The 12,822-nt window shown below is 52.3% G+C and overlaps 3 protein-coding genes across 3 annotated transcripts; 1 reads left to right on the top strand and 2 right to left on the bottom strand.

Moving 5' to 3' along the window:
• Positions 1-96: 96 nt before the first annotated feature.
• K444DRAFT_662290 (uncharacterized protein) lies at positions 97-744 on the bottom strand. Its single transcript, XM_024886689.1, has 2 exons — positions 522-744; positions 97-434 (listed from the first exon to the last, which is right to left on the bottom strand). The coding sequence occupies exons 1-2, from the start codon at positions 705-707 to the stop codon at positions 108-110; spliced, it is 513 nt and encodes a 170-aa protein (XP_024738020.1). The 5' UTR covers positions 708-744; the 3' UTR covers positions 97-107.
• A 1,054-nt stretch (positions 745-1,798) lies between these two features.
• K444DRAFT_527226 (uncharacterized protein) lies at positions 1,799-2,917 on the bottom strand (the record flags this gene model as incomplete). The annotated part of the gene is made up of 1 exon (XM_024874619.1): positions 1,799-2,917. One exon carries the CDS (start codon positions 2,915-2,917, stop codon positions 1,799-1,801), a length of 1,119 nt encoding a protein of 372 aa, XP_024738019.1.
• A 5,353-nt stretch (positions 2,918-8,270) lies between these two features.
• On the top strand, positions 8,271-9,970 carry K444DRAFT_628200 (glycosyltransferase family 2 protein; the record flags this gene model as incomplete). The annotated part of the gene is made up of 4 exons (XM_024882890.1): positions 8,271-8,335; positions 8,445-9,299; positions 9,347-9,638; positions 9,686-9,970. The coding sequence occupies 4 exons, from the start codon at positions 8,271-8,273 to the stop codon at positions 9,968-9,970; spliced, it is 1,497 nt and encodes a 498-aa protein (XP_024738018.1).
• Between the last annotated feature and the right edge of the window lie 2,852 nt (positions 9,971-12,822).

Genomic DNA, 12,822 nt, shown 5'->3' with positions numbered 1-12,822 from the left:
GCATAGGTTATTCCCATCCAGATCATCGACTCTGACTCCCGCAAAGCTGATATCGTTGAATGCGTTCAACAAGAAAGAACGAATGCAAAACTACCCATCGGAAAGACTCATTCCTCAACAACAAGCACCTCCGCCCACCTCCCCATCAACCGCTCGAATCTAATCTGACTCGGCAGCAAGATACGTCCTCGCCACCATTCCCTGATGCCGCCTTGGCTTGTCCTGCACCGCGCCTCCCCGGCATCCCTTCCAATCCATTCGTCGCCAGGATGCCCATGGACGTACACCCAGTCCCCGCTCTCCATCGATTCTCTACCACCATCTCCACCTGCATCCCGCAAATCCTCAAGCTCTGCAGGAAGCCAAATGTCAACCTTCTTGCTGAATTTGGGGACGAGGATAGGATAGACGCTTTTGGAGAGGCGGATTAGGTCCTGTACTCGCGTTAGTCTTGCAAAGACGTTTTCGGCCTGGGAGAAGGGGCAGGGAATAGTGTTCGGGAAGAAGAAAGAAAGACTTACTAGTTCTGTTTGTGTATAGAAAAACAACCGATCTGCAGCGATGTTGTAGACGAGCACCGTATTCGAGTTATCAAGGTGACACACTTCTCTCTTGTTGGAACCTGGGGGTTTTGCGAGGAAGTTTGTAGAGAAAGAGGGCAGTGGAGTGAAGCAAGGAAGAGAGGGGAGGTTGGTTCCGGGGAACATGCTTTGATGTGCTTGTTGTAATCTTTTCCTGCTGGAAAGAAAGGTTGCTGCTGCTATGGTACTGCCTTGGTAGAAACTCTGCTTTGTTTGTTTGATACTGCTAATGATCTGCAGATAGAGGGAGAAAAGGAGTAAGAGCTTCATAATCAAAGAGAGGGGGTTTGATATGTGAACACTTGGATGGATACGTGAATACCACATCCAAAATTCGAATCACATAGACAGCTGAGATGTTGAGAAAGACGAATGAGATCCAGAAAGCAATGAATGGCCGGACACGTCATTCACAGATATTTAGACGGGAATCAGCTTCTTGAAAAGAGTGCAATTCTGGCTTGAGTATGTACCAGATAGAATCGGGAAAGCACCGAATATCACAAGAAGCCCAGAAATTATGCATCCGAGTGATTCTCTCCATTTTTCTACCATCCAGCCTGTATAAGTCCAGTTCCAGTTAACGCCCGATGTCAGGATCCTGAGCCCCCTGAAAGAGGAAAGAAACACGATATACGGCCCCTATCTGTCTCTGCATAAAAAGCACTCCTCTCTCCACTGTGGCACCGCCCCATATCAAATCCCCTTCCTCCACGTGCATTCGTCGTGGGGCTTCAGCCACCCATGTGTGTGATGTGTGCTGTATACCAGCCAAAGCCACACAGAAAGTGGAATGTCAAAGTTAAAGCAAAGATCCATAACGCCACGCTGATGTATAACCCATTGTGCCGTAATGCAGTGAATCAAAGCCACCAGCCTAAAGATCTCCATTCTGCATAGAAAGAAAGCAAGCCCGAGAACGCCAATGTGAGATTCATTCCGCGGGGTAGCATGCTTCAATGTTGTTCGTGAATGTACCGGGGCGTATAGAGTTCGTGAATGTCGTGTGCGCGTTCGTAAAAGAGGGGTATTGACAAAGAAAGGAAATCTGTCGTTATTCGAAAAAAAGTGACGAAATGCTGAGAAGTCCGCCACCGCCAGGTCTAGATGCTGTACTGTGCTCCATGCTTACGGGTGACAGATCGAAAGCTCAGAAACGCATATGTTCATGCTTGATGCTCAGGTGCTCGCAAGTTCGTATGCGTGCAGCTCCCAGCTCAAGACCGATCTCTCTTCCTGCCCATACGAATGAATCTCGTCCTCAACCACATCATCAACTTAGTCCAAGCACTATGCGTCTTCTTTTTTGTCTCCTTCAGGGCACCCTCGCGTCTCTGCACGCCCTCCTCACCCGCAAACCCATTGGTGAACACTGGTGGCGTCTGCACCGTCACACTATCATACTCCCTGCCCACCAAACTCTCCCCCTTCTCTGTCATAGTGAGATCACTCTTGCTTCTCTTGCTCCGGGTAGCATCACTTGCGCTGCTGCGCCTATGTCCTCTCTCGATCTGTCTTGCTTCCTTCTGGTTCCGCTTCTCCAACGCCTTGATCTCCTCCCGCGCGGCCTTCTCCTCCTTCGCAAGCTCCTTCTCCTGGAACTTGCGGCGCGCCTCTTGGATGGTCTCTGAGCGCGAGCGCGAGTCGACTTCGCTGCGCGAACGGATCCGGAAGCCCTTGTCCATGCTGGTGCGGATTGCGGACGAGGGGGACATGGCGGGCGTGTCGGTAGGAGAGGTGAGGTCCTGGTTGTGAAGACTTGTGTGTGACGTCGCGAGAGCAAGGCGGGAGGATGAGGGTTGCTTGGTTGGGATACGCAGCGGCTGCGCGACCACAGGTGTAGATGATCCGCCGGTCAATGAAGGGTTGCGGTGGTTCGAGAGGTTCGAGGTAGAGCGGAAGTTTTGGAGGGCGTTGGTGGGGTCGTCGTCCTCAGTCAGGACAGGCGAGTTCGAGTGCGAGTGCTCGCTTTCGCGCAGTGAATTCTGGTATGACGAGGCTGCGAGCGGAGGCGTGTACGGCCGCGGTGTTTGCTGGAACGGGTGTACGAAACTCCCAGTTCGATGCCCGCTGCCAGTCGTTGCGGTCGAGAATTGCGACGTCCCGCTGGTGCTGCGATTGTGGTATCCTCTCCGCCCTATTCCCATGCCGGTGATGAAATTGATGTCGTGCGAAGACCGGGAGCCGGTCCCATAGTCGTAGATGCCCAGGCCATCCTGCTCCGCCGCTGGCCGGTCCAGGTCGAGGGAGTTCTTCTCGCTCTGCGTCAACTTCCTCAGGATGGGCTTGACCTTCGTCCGCGACTTGCTTGTCGTCGGACCTTGGTAGCTGGCCATGATTGCACGAGCAACGCGGCAGCAGCAACAACAACAATAGCTGGAGCCTCCACGCAGCCCCGTCACAGGTCCAGTCGCTGCGACTCATATACTTCGCATGCCTTCGTGCAGCCGGTGCGTGCTATGCAGAGGTCGCGATGGAATTGATGGTGTTCAGAAGCACGTCGTCGTTGCCTCGACGGCGAGGTGGTTGGAGAGGGAGGAAAGGGTGAGTGAGGCGTGGTCGTGGTGAAGTTGGTCGTTGTGAGGTCGGGACAGCCGACTCAATCAACAAGCATCAGCCTCAGAACGCCTGGGGCTCCAATCGTCCACGGCCCCACCTGTCCACAGGTCTGGAGGGAAGATTGGCCGAGCGAGCCGACCCCTCATCCCCATCCTGCCCTCTCATTGGAGGAATCGGGAAGTCCGGGAGTGTATTCATGGGCATCATCACCAAATCGTTTCAAATGCGTGGACCGCAGAGTGTGCGCTGTTTGCAAGAGAGAAGATGCGCAGATGTGAGGGACGGAGGGAAGGATGGAGTGAGGGAGGGAGGGAGAGGAGCAGAAGAGAACGGCGGAGGGGCAAAAGCACAGGAAGAATAGGTGGCCAGAGGTCGCAACGATTCGTTACAGCCCTCCCTTATTATTATAGGTCGCGAGGAGGGCGTCCCTCAGAACCGCTCCCTGTGGTTGGCCTGCTCCATTGTAACGGCCGGCATGGTGTTGCTGGGAGGCTGTCCTGGCTGTCCTGGCTGGCCTTGTGCACTGAGCAGAAAGGGTTCATGATCAGCAACCCGGCGGGGCATCTATCGTGGGGGCACAACAGAGATCTGGATCTGCCTGTCTTTGCTTGGGTTGGGTGCCAATGTCACTCCGAGGAACGTCGGCCATGCCTTTCTTTGTCTTAGCAACCACGGGGAAATGTCTCCCATCTTTCGGGTACTGTACTCTTCGCGGGCGAGGAGCAACACATCACATGCACGCAATTGACGGCCCCTCTGTGGCGTAAAAACTATCCCCGCTCGCGTGAGCGCATCCTTATATGTATGAAGCAGCGAGATTTTCATCATACATGACGGATGCAGTTGCGTTATTTTGGTAGCAAGTGCAAGAAATAGAATACATCACTTGAATCTGCGATGCCAGATAATATGTACCCAAGTACCTTACTTCAAATACTGGCTTAAGCGATGAACGTTGTTGTTGGAACATCACCTCGATCCTACATCGTCATGGATCCTCCCTTCCGCTTTGCCTGAACAGCACAACGTCAACTGCCAACGCAGCACACATAAAGATGAATCTGTAGAGCCGCATATCTCTTCAGCCTTTCTTCAGCCTGTTGCAGCCCAATCGTCCAAACCCTCGTCGTCCCATTTTGTCTTGGTACAGCAGCAAAATTACGGTGTGTCGTTCCGTGCAGCGAATGGAGAAACTTAGAAATCTTTTTGCTGCAGATGAAGTACGACTGCATCTGGAACGTTATTCTTCAGGGTCTTGCTCGGGGAACCAGGGCACGTCTTTCCTATACGTCGAGCTCCGCCACGTCTCGAGTTCTCGGGACCATTTAGCTTCTACTTTGCACCAGACCACGGTGGACGGGATCGTTTCATTGATGTTCAAGTGTTGAAGTCTTCTTACCTTCCTCATATGGCACTGCCAGCAGCGCCAGATAAGAGTTCGTCACCATTCGACGAGTATTTGCTGTACCTTATAATAACCAACTAAAAAATCAGTCGAGACCCGCTGTCTAAATACCCACTCAGTGAACTAGAAATACTTGCACTTGCACTCAATTGCATCCCCTCAAAGGGTCATGTCTCGTCTGGCTTGGTTTGGTGGTGGAGGTACTTTTTTTTTTGAGTGCAGTCAGAATTTAGATCGCTCGCCCACCTGAATCGATCACTTGCATACAGCCGTGCATCCGTTCCATTATCGATGCTGCCGAAGAGGCGTCCCCCCCACTCGCTGAATAGTGCAGATCTGCACTCCACTTTGAGGCTATTGTCGAAATTTCGAGACGAAATGAGCCCATAATTTGACGAATGTTAGGGACAGGTTGACGAAATAGAATTAGTGAGAGGGCACAGGAGCCACTGCCGCCGAGGAAAGTCCCTTATAATTTATCTATTCGAGGATAAAAGAGACATGCGAGGTCAGTTGAAAGGGTTGGGAATGCAGACATGTGATTGAAGCTTTGCTGCTCCACTTCAGATATCCAAAGTGTACATTACTCGTCGTGCCAAATTCTTGTAATGCGTTTCCCGTGAGGGGTCCCCGCTTTGAAAGGCTGTTAGATTGGGAAAAGACTCGAACAGCTGTAGCTATTGCGACCAGCATTGCGTATACCTTTCGATTCCTTTGAACCGACGTCGACTAGACGTACAACATGCGTGCTTGTCCTCGCTGTTCCTGTGCTGATAATGGCGAATCCGTGGAGCTTCAGCAGGATGAGGGCAGGACAGGGCCCACAAATCCACAAGGAGCTACAGAGGCATCTTGGCCCCGTTCTAGATAAGCACACGCCACGGGGTGTCCACTGCCACCGTCCCGCCGAGCCATGGCGATTCCAGGCTTGAAGGCCAAACGCCTCGCCTCCCAGGGGTCGAGCTCGAGATTGCATGTACCTCATCTTCATTTCGAGGGCAGCTCATGTACCCAATACATGATCCACGTTCCCTCCCCGTCGAAGGCAATATGGGGAGCAACGTCGTGCTTCCGTACCAAGATCGGGGGTACTGGCACCCAGGGCGAAACGGCCGGCGGCCGTTGCCGCTGCAGCTGCATCCAGCCAGACAAAGATGCTGGACCTTGACTCTCGCAAGGAATAAAGATTTGCCTGTTGATCTTCGGCGCGTGCTTCGAGCCACAGAAAGTTCCATATCGAACAAAGTTTCGATGTTCTCCACAGCAAGAAGGTTAGTGACCGGGCTTCGCCCGCCCTCTTACTCAGAGGTCTCTAGTCCGCTGTGAACCCCGCCCAGTCGATTGTCTGTGTCTCATTGCGGTTCCTCCTCCACCCAACCCTGGACCAGATCTTAGACCAATCTGACTCTCAACGGGAATGAGATTTCATTTCCAGGCGGCTGCAGCGTGAACATCGCTTCTCGAATTGTCAGCGCGAAGCTCAGGACAGGATAGCCTTTCTGGAGGTAATGGCCGTGACGGGATTAGCATTCCAGGAACAATTCTGATCCGTAATGACAACTGACAACTGAACCATGTCTGCCATTCTCCAGTACCTTGCAACTCGCAGATTTGCAGTTACATGCTGCTCGCATCACCCTGCTGCCGGCTGACGAACGGCGAGAAACGCCATACATACGCCGGCTGGACGAGCGAGTCTGGTGCCGTAAAAAGAACGAACCAGTATTGTTTCAAACCCACGAGGAGGGGGCTACAGCCCAGCACCCCTCCCCGGTAACGGGTACGGTGCGGCACTGCCAGATGCTGCCGTCTGGAGCCGTGGATGACGGCCGCGTGCTCGTGTGATGCTGTGATCCGTGATGGCCATGCTGGAGAGTGAGCCGTGAAATTAAGCGCGCTGGCTGCTCGCGCTGAATCCGGACAACTTGAACGGATGTCCACCACGACCACCACCACCACCACCACCATCAAGCTCCATCGTGCCCCTCACTTCGCTCCCCCCCTCCCCCCATCGAGGCCCTGGCCCGCTGAACCCTGGTCAGCACCATCACCAGCAGACTCCGTTCTCTGGCAGCTGCATGGCATCGAGCCTGCATCGACAAGCGAGGCGCCTCGAACCCAGAGTGTGCTAGCTGCTCAGTGGTCGATGGAGGAGGCGTGGAGCTCCGGCCGATGTTGAAAAAGGCGTACCGGGCGTTTCTTTCACATGTACAAATCCGGCGCAGTGCAGCGGCCTCTATTCGAACGCGTCGAAGCGGCCTGCCCCCTTCCCAAGCACCGTCCACTGTCCAGCACCTCCCCAAGGCCAGTGACATGGGCGTTTGCATGGTTCATGAGGGCTTGTCATCGAGGCTATTCAGGCTGTCTCAGCAGCCAGCGCCGGATCGCTGTCATCAGTGGCCTCACTGAGTGGTGAGAACGGGCTCGACTCGTGCTGTCAGGGTCCTCGTCGAGAGAAGCTACCTGGCCTGCTGCGCGGTTGCAGTACTTCTCCTGCGTCAACTGGCTGCAATGCCCGCCCGCCCTCAAAACCCGGGAGCAGCATGGAAGAGGCCACAATTTGAGGGAATGTGGCGCGCCGGCAAGCGTATTTCTTCGACTTCATCTCCCTCGACGGTCGTACCTAGTCCTCTCGCGCGCTCCACGGCTTCCCCAGCCCAGACAGCGCCTGTTGTCTCCAAGGTGATCCACTCGCTCATCTCGATCCCTGACAACACCTCGCACCTCCCAGTCCACATTCTCCCGTACGCTGCTAACGTCTGACGACGCGGTTCCTAAAAAAAAAAAAAAACTGACTGATCGGGTTCGCGTCCGCAGCTACTTAGACGCTGCTGCTGGCTCATGGCCTTGCCGCCCCATCTCATGGCTAAGCTATATAGTCCCTCCATAGACCCGGCAGAGAGCGTAGCAACATGACATATCGGCGACACTCGTGCATGGTGTATATGAAGGGCACCTGGTACTGTGTATTTATCAACTGACCTCAGCACTTGCGAATGACGGTCCTTTTGTGATTGATCTTTTATCTCAGTCCTTCGTTGTTCTTGATAATACGACTTCCCTCGGGCATCGTCAGTCAGTATCATCACTTACTTACTCACTTGCACGTTGGTCTGCACCTCGAAACCAGCATACTCAAATCAGCACACCAACTTCGACTTTTTTGGCCTGGTACGGCGTTGCATTGCATTAGAGAATCGGGCTTGGGTTTTCACGGCTGGCTCCAGTGAATATTCTAATTTGCTCTTTCCTTCCAACCCGAAAAACCAAAAATCGACTGGTGCAGGAAAATCCCAAGACTACAAAAATCCCCAAAAGGAAGCATCATCTCACCCCGAACAACTACCGCCACCCTCCTCTTCCTTCCACACAGCTGGCCACACGCTCTCCGCGCCGTGTCTTACAGACGGGGATCTACGCCTCCCGACAGATCTTCTTGAAATCGTTGCCATTCAGCCTCCTTCGACTCCATTTCTATTTCCGACCTACCACATGGTTTTGCCGGCCAGGATATAAAAGTCACTTTTGGACCCATCAAATTCACTGGTGGAGAAGCTGACACATGACCACCTACTTCTCGCCTCTCGAAATCATCCCATAGTGGCAATTCATCCTGCACACCGCAATCACCTCAAGGAATCAGACATTGCGGTACGGAATCCTGCAGTTGGACCCCTGATCATCTCCGCGCCGCCTGGTCGTCTTGCCCGGTTTCCCACACCACCATGTCGTTCTGGTGGTTTCTCCCTGAAAGTACGTGGATCTACCAGGCCATTTGGGTATTCTTTTGGTAAGTGCAAATTCTTTACGATCCTGGAGTCTAGATTCGAGGAATCTGTGCTCCTAAATTTCCACGAGGCATCCATGATATCAAAATACCACACTGACAGAATATGCAGGCTCCATCGATACGTCCGTACAATCGTTCACTTCTGGAGCCATTGGGTCTACAAATCTGTCCCAATTCCTGCGAATCCCAACTACACAGCCAAAGATGTGACGGTAATCATCCCTACGATTCATAACAACTTCGAGGAGTTGAGGGATTCATTACAAAGCATCCTCGCGTGCCACCCCTGTGAGCTGCTCCTGGTAACCACGTCCGACAAATATGATAAACTTGTCAAGTTCACAAAAACTCTCGAGGCTTCGAACATTCGAGTTTTCCAAACACGGATTGCGAATAAGCGGATACAGGTCTGCGAGGCTATTCCCGAGGTCAAGACGTCCATCATCATTATGGCGGATGACGATGTCACGTGGCCCAACACAATTCTACCTTGGCTTCTGGCTCCCTTCGAAAATGAGAGAATTGGTGGTGTAGGACCAAACCAACGAGTCAAGAGAGTCCGGTCAGGACCACTTATGGCCAGAAACTACAACTGGTTGGGCGCAGCGTACATTGAGCGACGCAACTTTGAGATCTCGGCTACGCACGGCATCGACGGTGGAACGTCCTGCATGTCTGGCCGCACCTGCGCCTTCCGCTCGGAGATTCTGCAAAGCTCATTGTTCTTGGAGGGCTTCAAGACTGAGCGCTGGGGTCCGTATACGCTCAATGCCGATGATGACAATTTTGTTACACGCTGGTTGGTCTCGAAGCAGTGGAAGACATGGATCCAGTACAACCGGGAATGCGAAATAGAGACAACCCTTGAGAACAACATGAAATTCTTGTATCAATGCTCTCGTTGGGCGCGCAGCAACTGGCGGAGCAATTACACAAGTCTTGTCACAGAAGGATATGTTATTCGGTCAGTGATCCAGCCACGATGTTGGATTTTGCTAATAAGTTTCTTAGACAACAACCTTGGTGCACATACGCCCTCCACATCGCCACCTTCACCTCCCTCTCGGTTCTCTTTGATCCTGTCATCCTTATCTTGACCTTCCGAGCTTTCAGAGACCTACCCGGCAACGGCCAACTCTACTGCCTCTACGCTCAACTCGCCTTCATGTTCTGGACCAAAGTCATCAAGCTAGTGGGCCTCTTCATCCGCGAACCCACTGATATCGTGTTTCTGCCGCTTTCCATCCTTTTCGGATATTTCCACGGTTTTATCAAACTATGGGCATTAGCGACCCTTCGCATGGTATGTCACGTGCTCATCCCTGAATGCCCCTCTCTAACGTATCACAGACATCCTGGGGCAGCCGCGCAGACGGTGACACTAACGACAGCCAGCGTATGACACCCCGAGCACGTCGCAGCGAAAGCATTACCCTCCCACCGGGCAATCACCCCGTCCTCGTCCGCTACAAGGACGACAAGAGCTACATCCCTTCCACAGAGAAGCCAACCACGGCTCCCTCAGCCGCCCCAGACTACCGGTCTGAGAGCGACCTAGACGCAGTATCCATCAGCTTGTCTTACGACCTTAACGATTCCAACGACGATTCAGATTCTAGTTCGGCTTCGGATTAATAAAAGGACCCTTTGGACGCTAGTGCAGCATAACTCCAAGGGACCTTTCCTCAGCATATTACGCCTTGCTTTCTGGTGACGACTTTTATGATTCACGGACGAGACGAAACCTTTTCTGTTTTTATTGAGCTTTTAGGCTTTTGCTTGCCAGATTTTGCCAGATTTGGCAAGCGCTTGTGCCTGTTCCTTTGAGAACGGCTAACGGCGAACTGAAACGGGTTTTGAAATTGTGTCTGGCAGCTACATTTTCTGGCGTCTTTGATTTTTTCTCTCGCGCTTTGCGACCTGGCCGGAGCCTGAGTATTGCGGCAAATCGAACACGTTTCCCTTGAAAGAAGGGAAACATAAGTAGGGGGCCACAGCACCGGCACAAAATTCTGCGTTCTGTGTTGGGGCGAAAATTTCCTTGTTTCTCTTTCTATGAGCCCTGGACTGGTCACTGGGCGCCGAGCAAAAGTTGAGGTTGAGATGGAGCAAAAGTTCTTTTTTCCTATTTTTCTAAATTTTCAAATTCTCTACACAAAATTGGTGGATCGAGGTTTGACAGGGCTGAGGTCATGCGAAATCGTTGATAGATGAGAGATTGCATCCGGATAGAGAAATCACCGATAAATGAGATCCCTTTGGAGAGAGAAATTTAAATTTTCGGTCTCAAGCACCTCTCCCCTCCTTCTGCTACCGTGACATCCAAACCCTCTTCTTTACTCACCTCGACAACTCTAGAATTACACCAGCCTCATTCTTCCCCAACAGGCAATTGGCGATTCGGAATCCAGAGCAAAAATATTTAAAATTGTAAGCTCAAGCAACGTCACTGCTCTCTCAGAAGCCCAGGCATCCATCCCTGCGCCTCCACACCCGCTAACGCAAACGTAATGCAGGCCGCTGGTGCGTGTGCATGCTGCATGTACGCTGCATCTGCGCTGGCTGCACGTACAGCATGCACGTCAGGGCTTCTGTCTGCGAGCATTGGCCCAAGCCACCCTCTTCATCAGCGGGCCGGGAATACGGGGCCAGTTAGGGGCGGCCGGGGGGGTTCCGATCGGAGGAGGGGAGTTACGTTCTGCTCTTGTCATTTCCCGGCCTTTCCCGTTTCAGGCATGGGCAAAAGTGTCAGATTCTCGAAGTTTAAGGAGGGGATGAGGGATGAGATGAGATGAGATGGGGAGGGATGAGGTGAGGTTCGTTCGGAGAGAAAGAGAAGACCGTTTTCCCGATGCAGTTTGAGTCTGGTGTGGTTTCGAAAGGCGAGAATGGCCGGGTTGGTTGGCCCGACAAGTGTCTTCGGTTAAGCATTCAGGCGGGAGGGTGTCGAGGAGAGGTACCCGGTACGGACGGACGTCCTGCCTTCTCCCTTGCAGCAAGCATAAGAAAAAGTTAAATTTTGGATAATGTACTCATGTCTGCTCCGGCAAGGAGAGCAGAGGAAGGGGAGGAGCGAGCCGTATCGGCACGGATGAATACGTGTCTCTTCATGATGAACAGTCGGTATCTGGGGGGAACATCACACGCTCTCGGCTCCCTATCGGATACATGCTGTCGTCTTCGGACTGCCGAAACTCTAAATTTCAAATTCAAATCAAAATGATAATTGTGTAAGTTACGTGTGTGCTCTGGATAAATCTAGAGCAAAGCGTTTAATCTCGTGTTGAAGATCGGTGGGCAGTTGATTGCAGGATTCGCTCATTCTACTGAAAGTTTTCACATGTTTTTCCAAATAACTAAGTCTCAATGACCTACCTGGCGTGTGTGTGTGTGTGTGTGTGTGTGTTGTGTGTGTCGGATCTTTTTTCTTTCCTGACACGAGATAGGAAGTTGACAAGTGATAGAAATGCTCAAGATGGGTTGCAAGTCTAGACCCGGCTCGGATTAGGTGCATGTGAGTTGGAGTCTGACCGGGAGAATAGAGGCGATAGATCTTTTCTTGGTCTACTCGCCCCCTTCTCACTCGCGCTTAGAGTGAGGTGAGGGTGTGCTTTCGCTTGCTGTGTGAGGGGTTTGGGAGCGAAGAGGGTGTCCTCAACACGTGCTAGACACCGCTGATGCATCTGATCCTGGCGTTTTGGGGGGGGGAAGGTGGGATGATGATGGCGGGAGACGAATCGAATCGTGAAAGGAGTCGAAACTTGATCCCACCTATGCAGGTCCCTCCGATCGAGCGCTGTACATGAGTCGGTCGTGCATGCATCGCATGTTCCTCTATTTTAGAGGTGTGTGTGAGGAACGAGGATCAAGACGTGAGGTTTGAAAAGGTGGGGTCCACACTGCCCCTCCCCCCATTCAGAGAAATCTGCGAGCAGCGAGATTCTTGGATTCTTGGATTCTTGTGACTGCACTGAAGAAAGTATAAACTTGGCCAGCTGCAGACGCTGGGGACGGCTGGCCGTGCATTTGGGTTCGTTTATTTTAATTTACTTGCGCCCTAGCTTCCAGCCAAGGCTTGCTGAAGTTACTAGGTGCCGGACTAAGATCGAGATTTCGAAACTTAAGGAGCACGGTGATGAAGCTGCTACTTCTCTCAACAGCTGCAGAGTTAATCCAAGAGGGCGTCGGAGCCGGGCTCCGCACGTCATAGTTCGTCAATTGAAGGCTGGCACCTTAATTTATTCTCCATCTAAACTTCATCAAATTCCCTTCACTTCTCTTGACAATCCAACTTGAATGGAGGTAACAACGTACTCTGTACTAAGAGACAAAGAGGGGTACATCCGCTTGTATTTTCAAGATAGCGAGATATCCGCTCCAGTGCTTTGGCCATTGCGGGGTAATCTCCTCGGACTTCATCAGCGGCTTAAGCCCCCAACCACAGCTGAAACACATCCCACCATTAAAACCCGTCGACACTCAATGTC

The sequence above is a fragment of the Hyaloscypha bicolor genome, assembly GCF_002865645.1.
Source record: "Hyaloscypha bicolor E unplaced genomic scaffold K444scaffold_56, whole genome shotgun sequence".
In the NCBI taxonomy this organism is placed as follows: Eukaryota; Fungi; Ascomycota; class Leotiomycetes; order Helotiales; family Hyaloscyphaceae; genus Hyaloscypha; species Hyaloscypha bicolor.
This window is presented reverse-complemented; position numbering and strand designations above follow the sequence as displayed.

Bases quoted from the DNA above. Each gene is read 5' to 3' on its own strand.
- K444DRAFT_662290 (XM_024886689.1), bottom strand. From the start codon at position 707: ATGTTCCCCGGAACCAACCTCCCCTCTCTTCCTTGCTTCACTCCACTG. The intron at 435-521 runs GTAAGTCTTTCT...ACGCGAGTACAG, and splicing joins TCTATACACAAACAGAACTA to GACCTAATCCGCCTCTCCAA.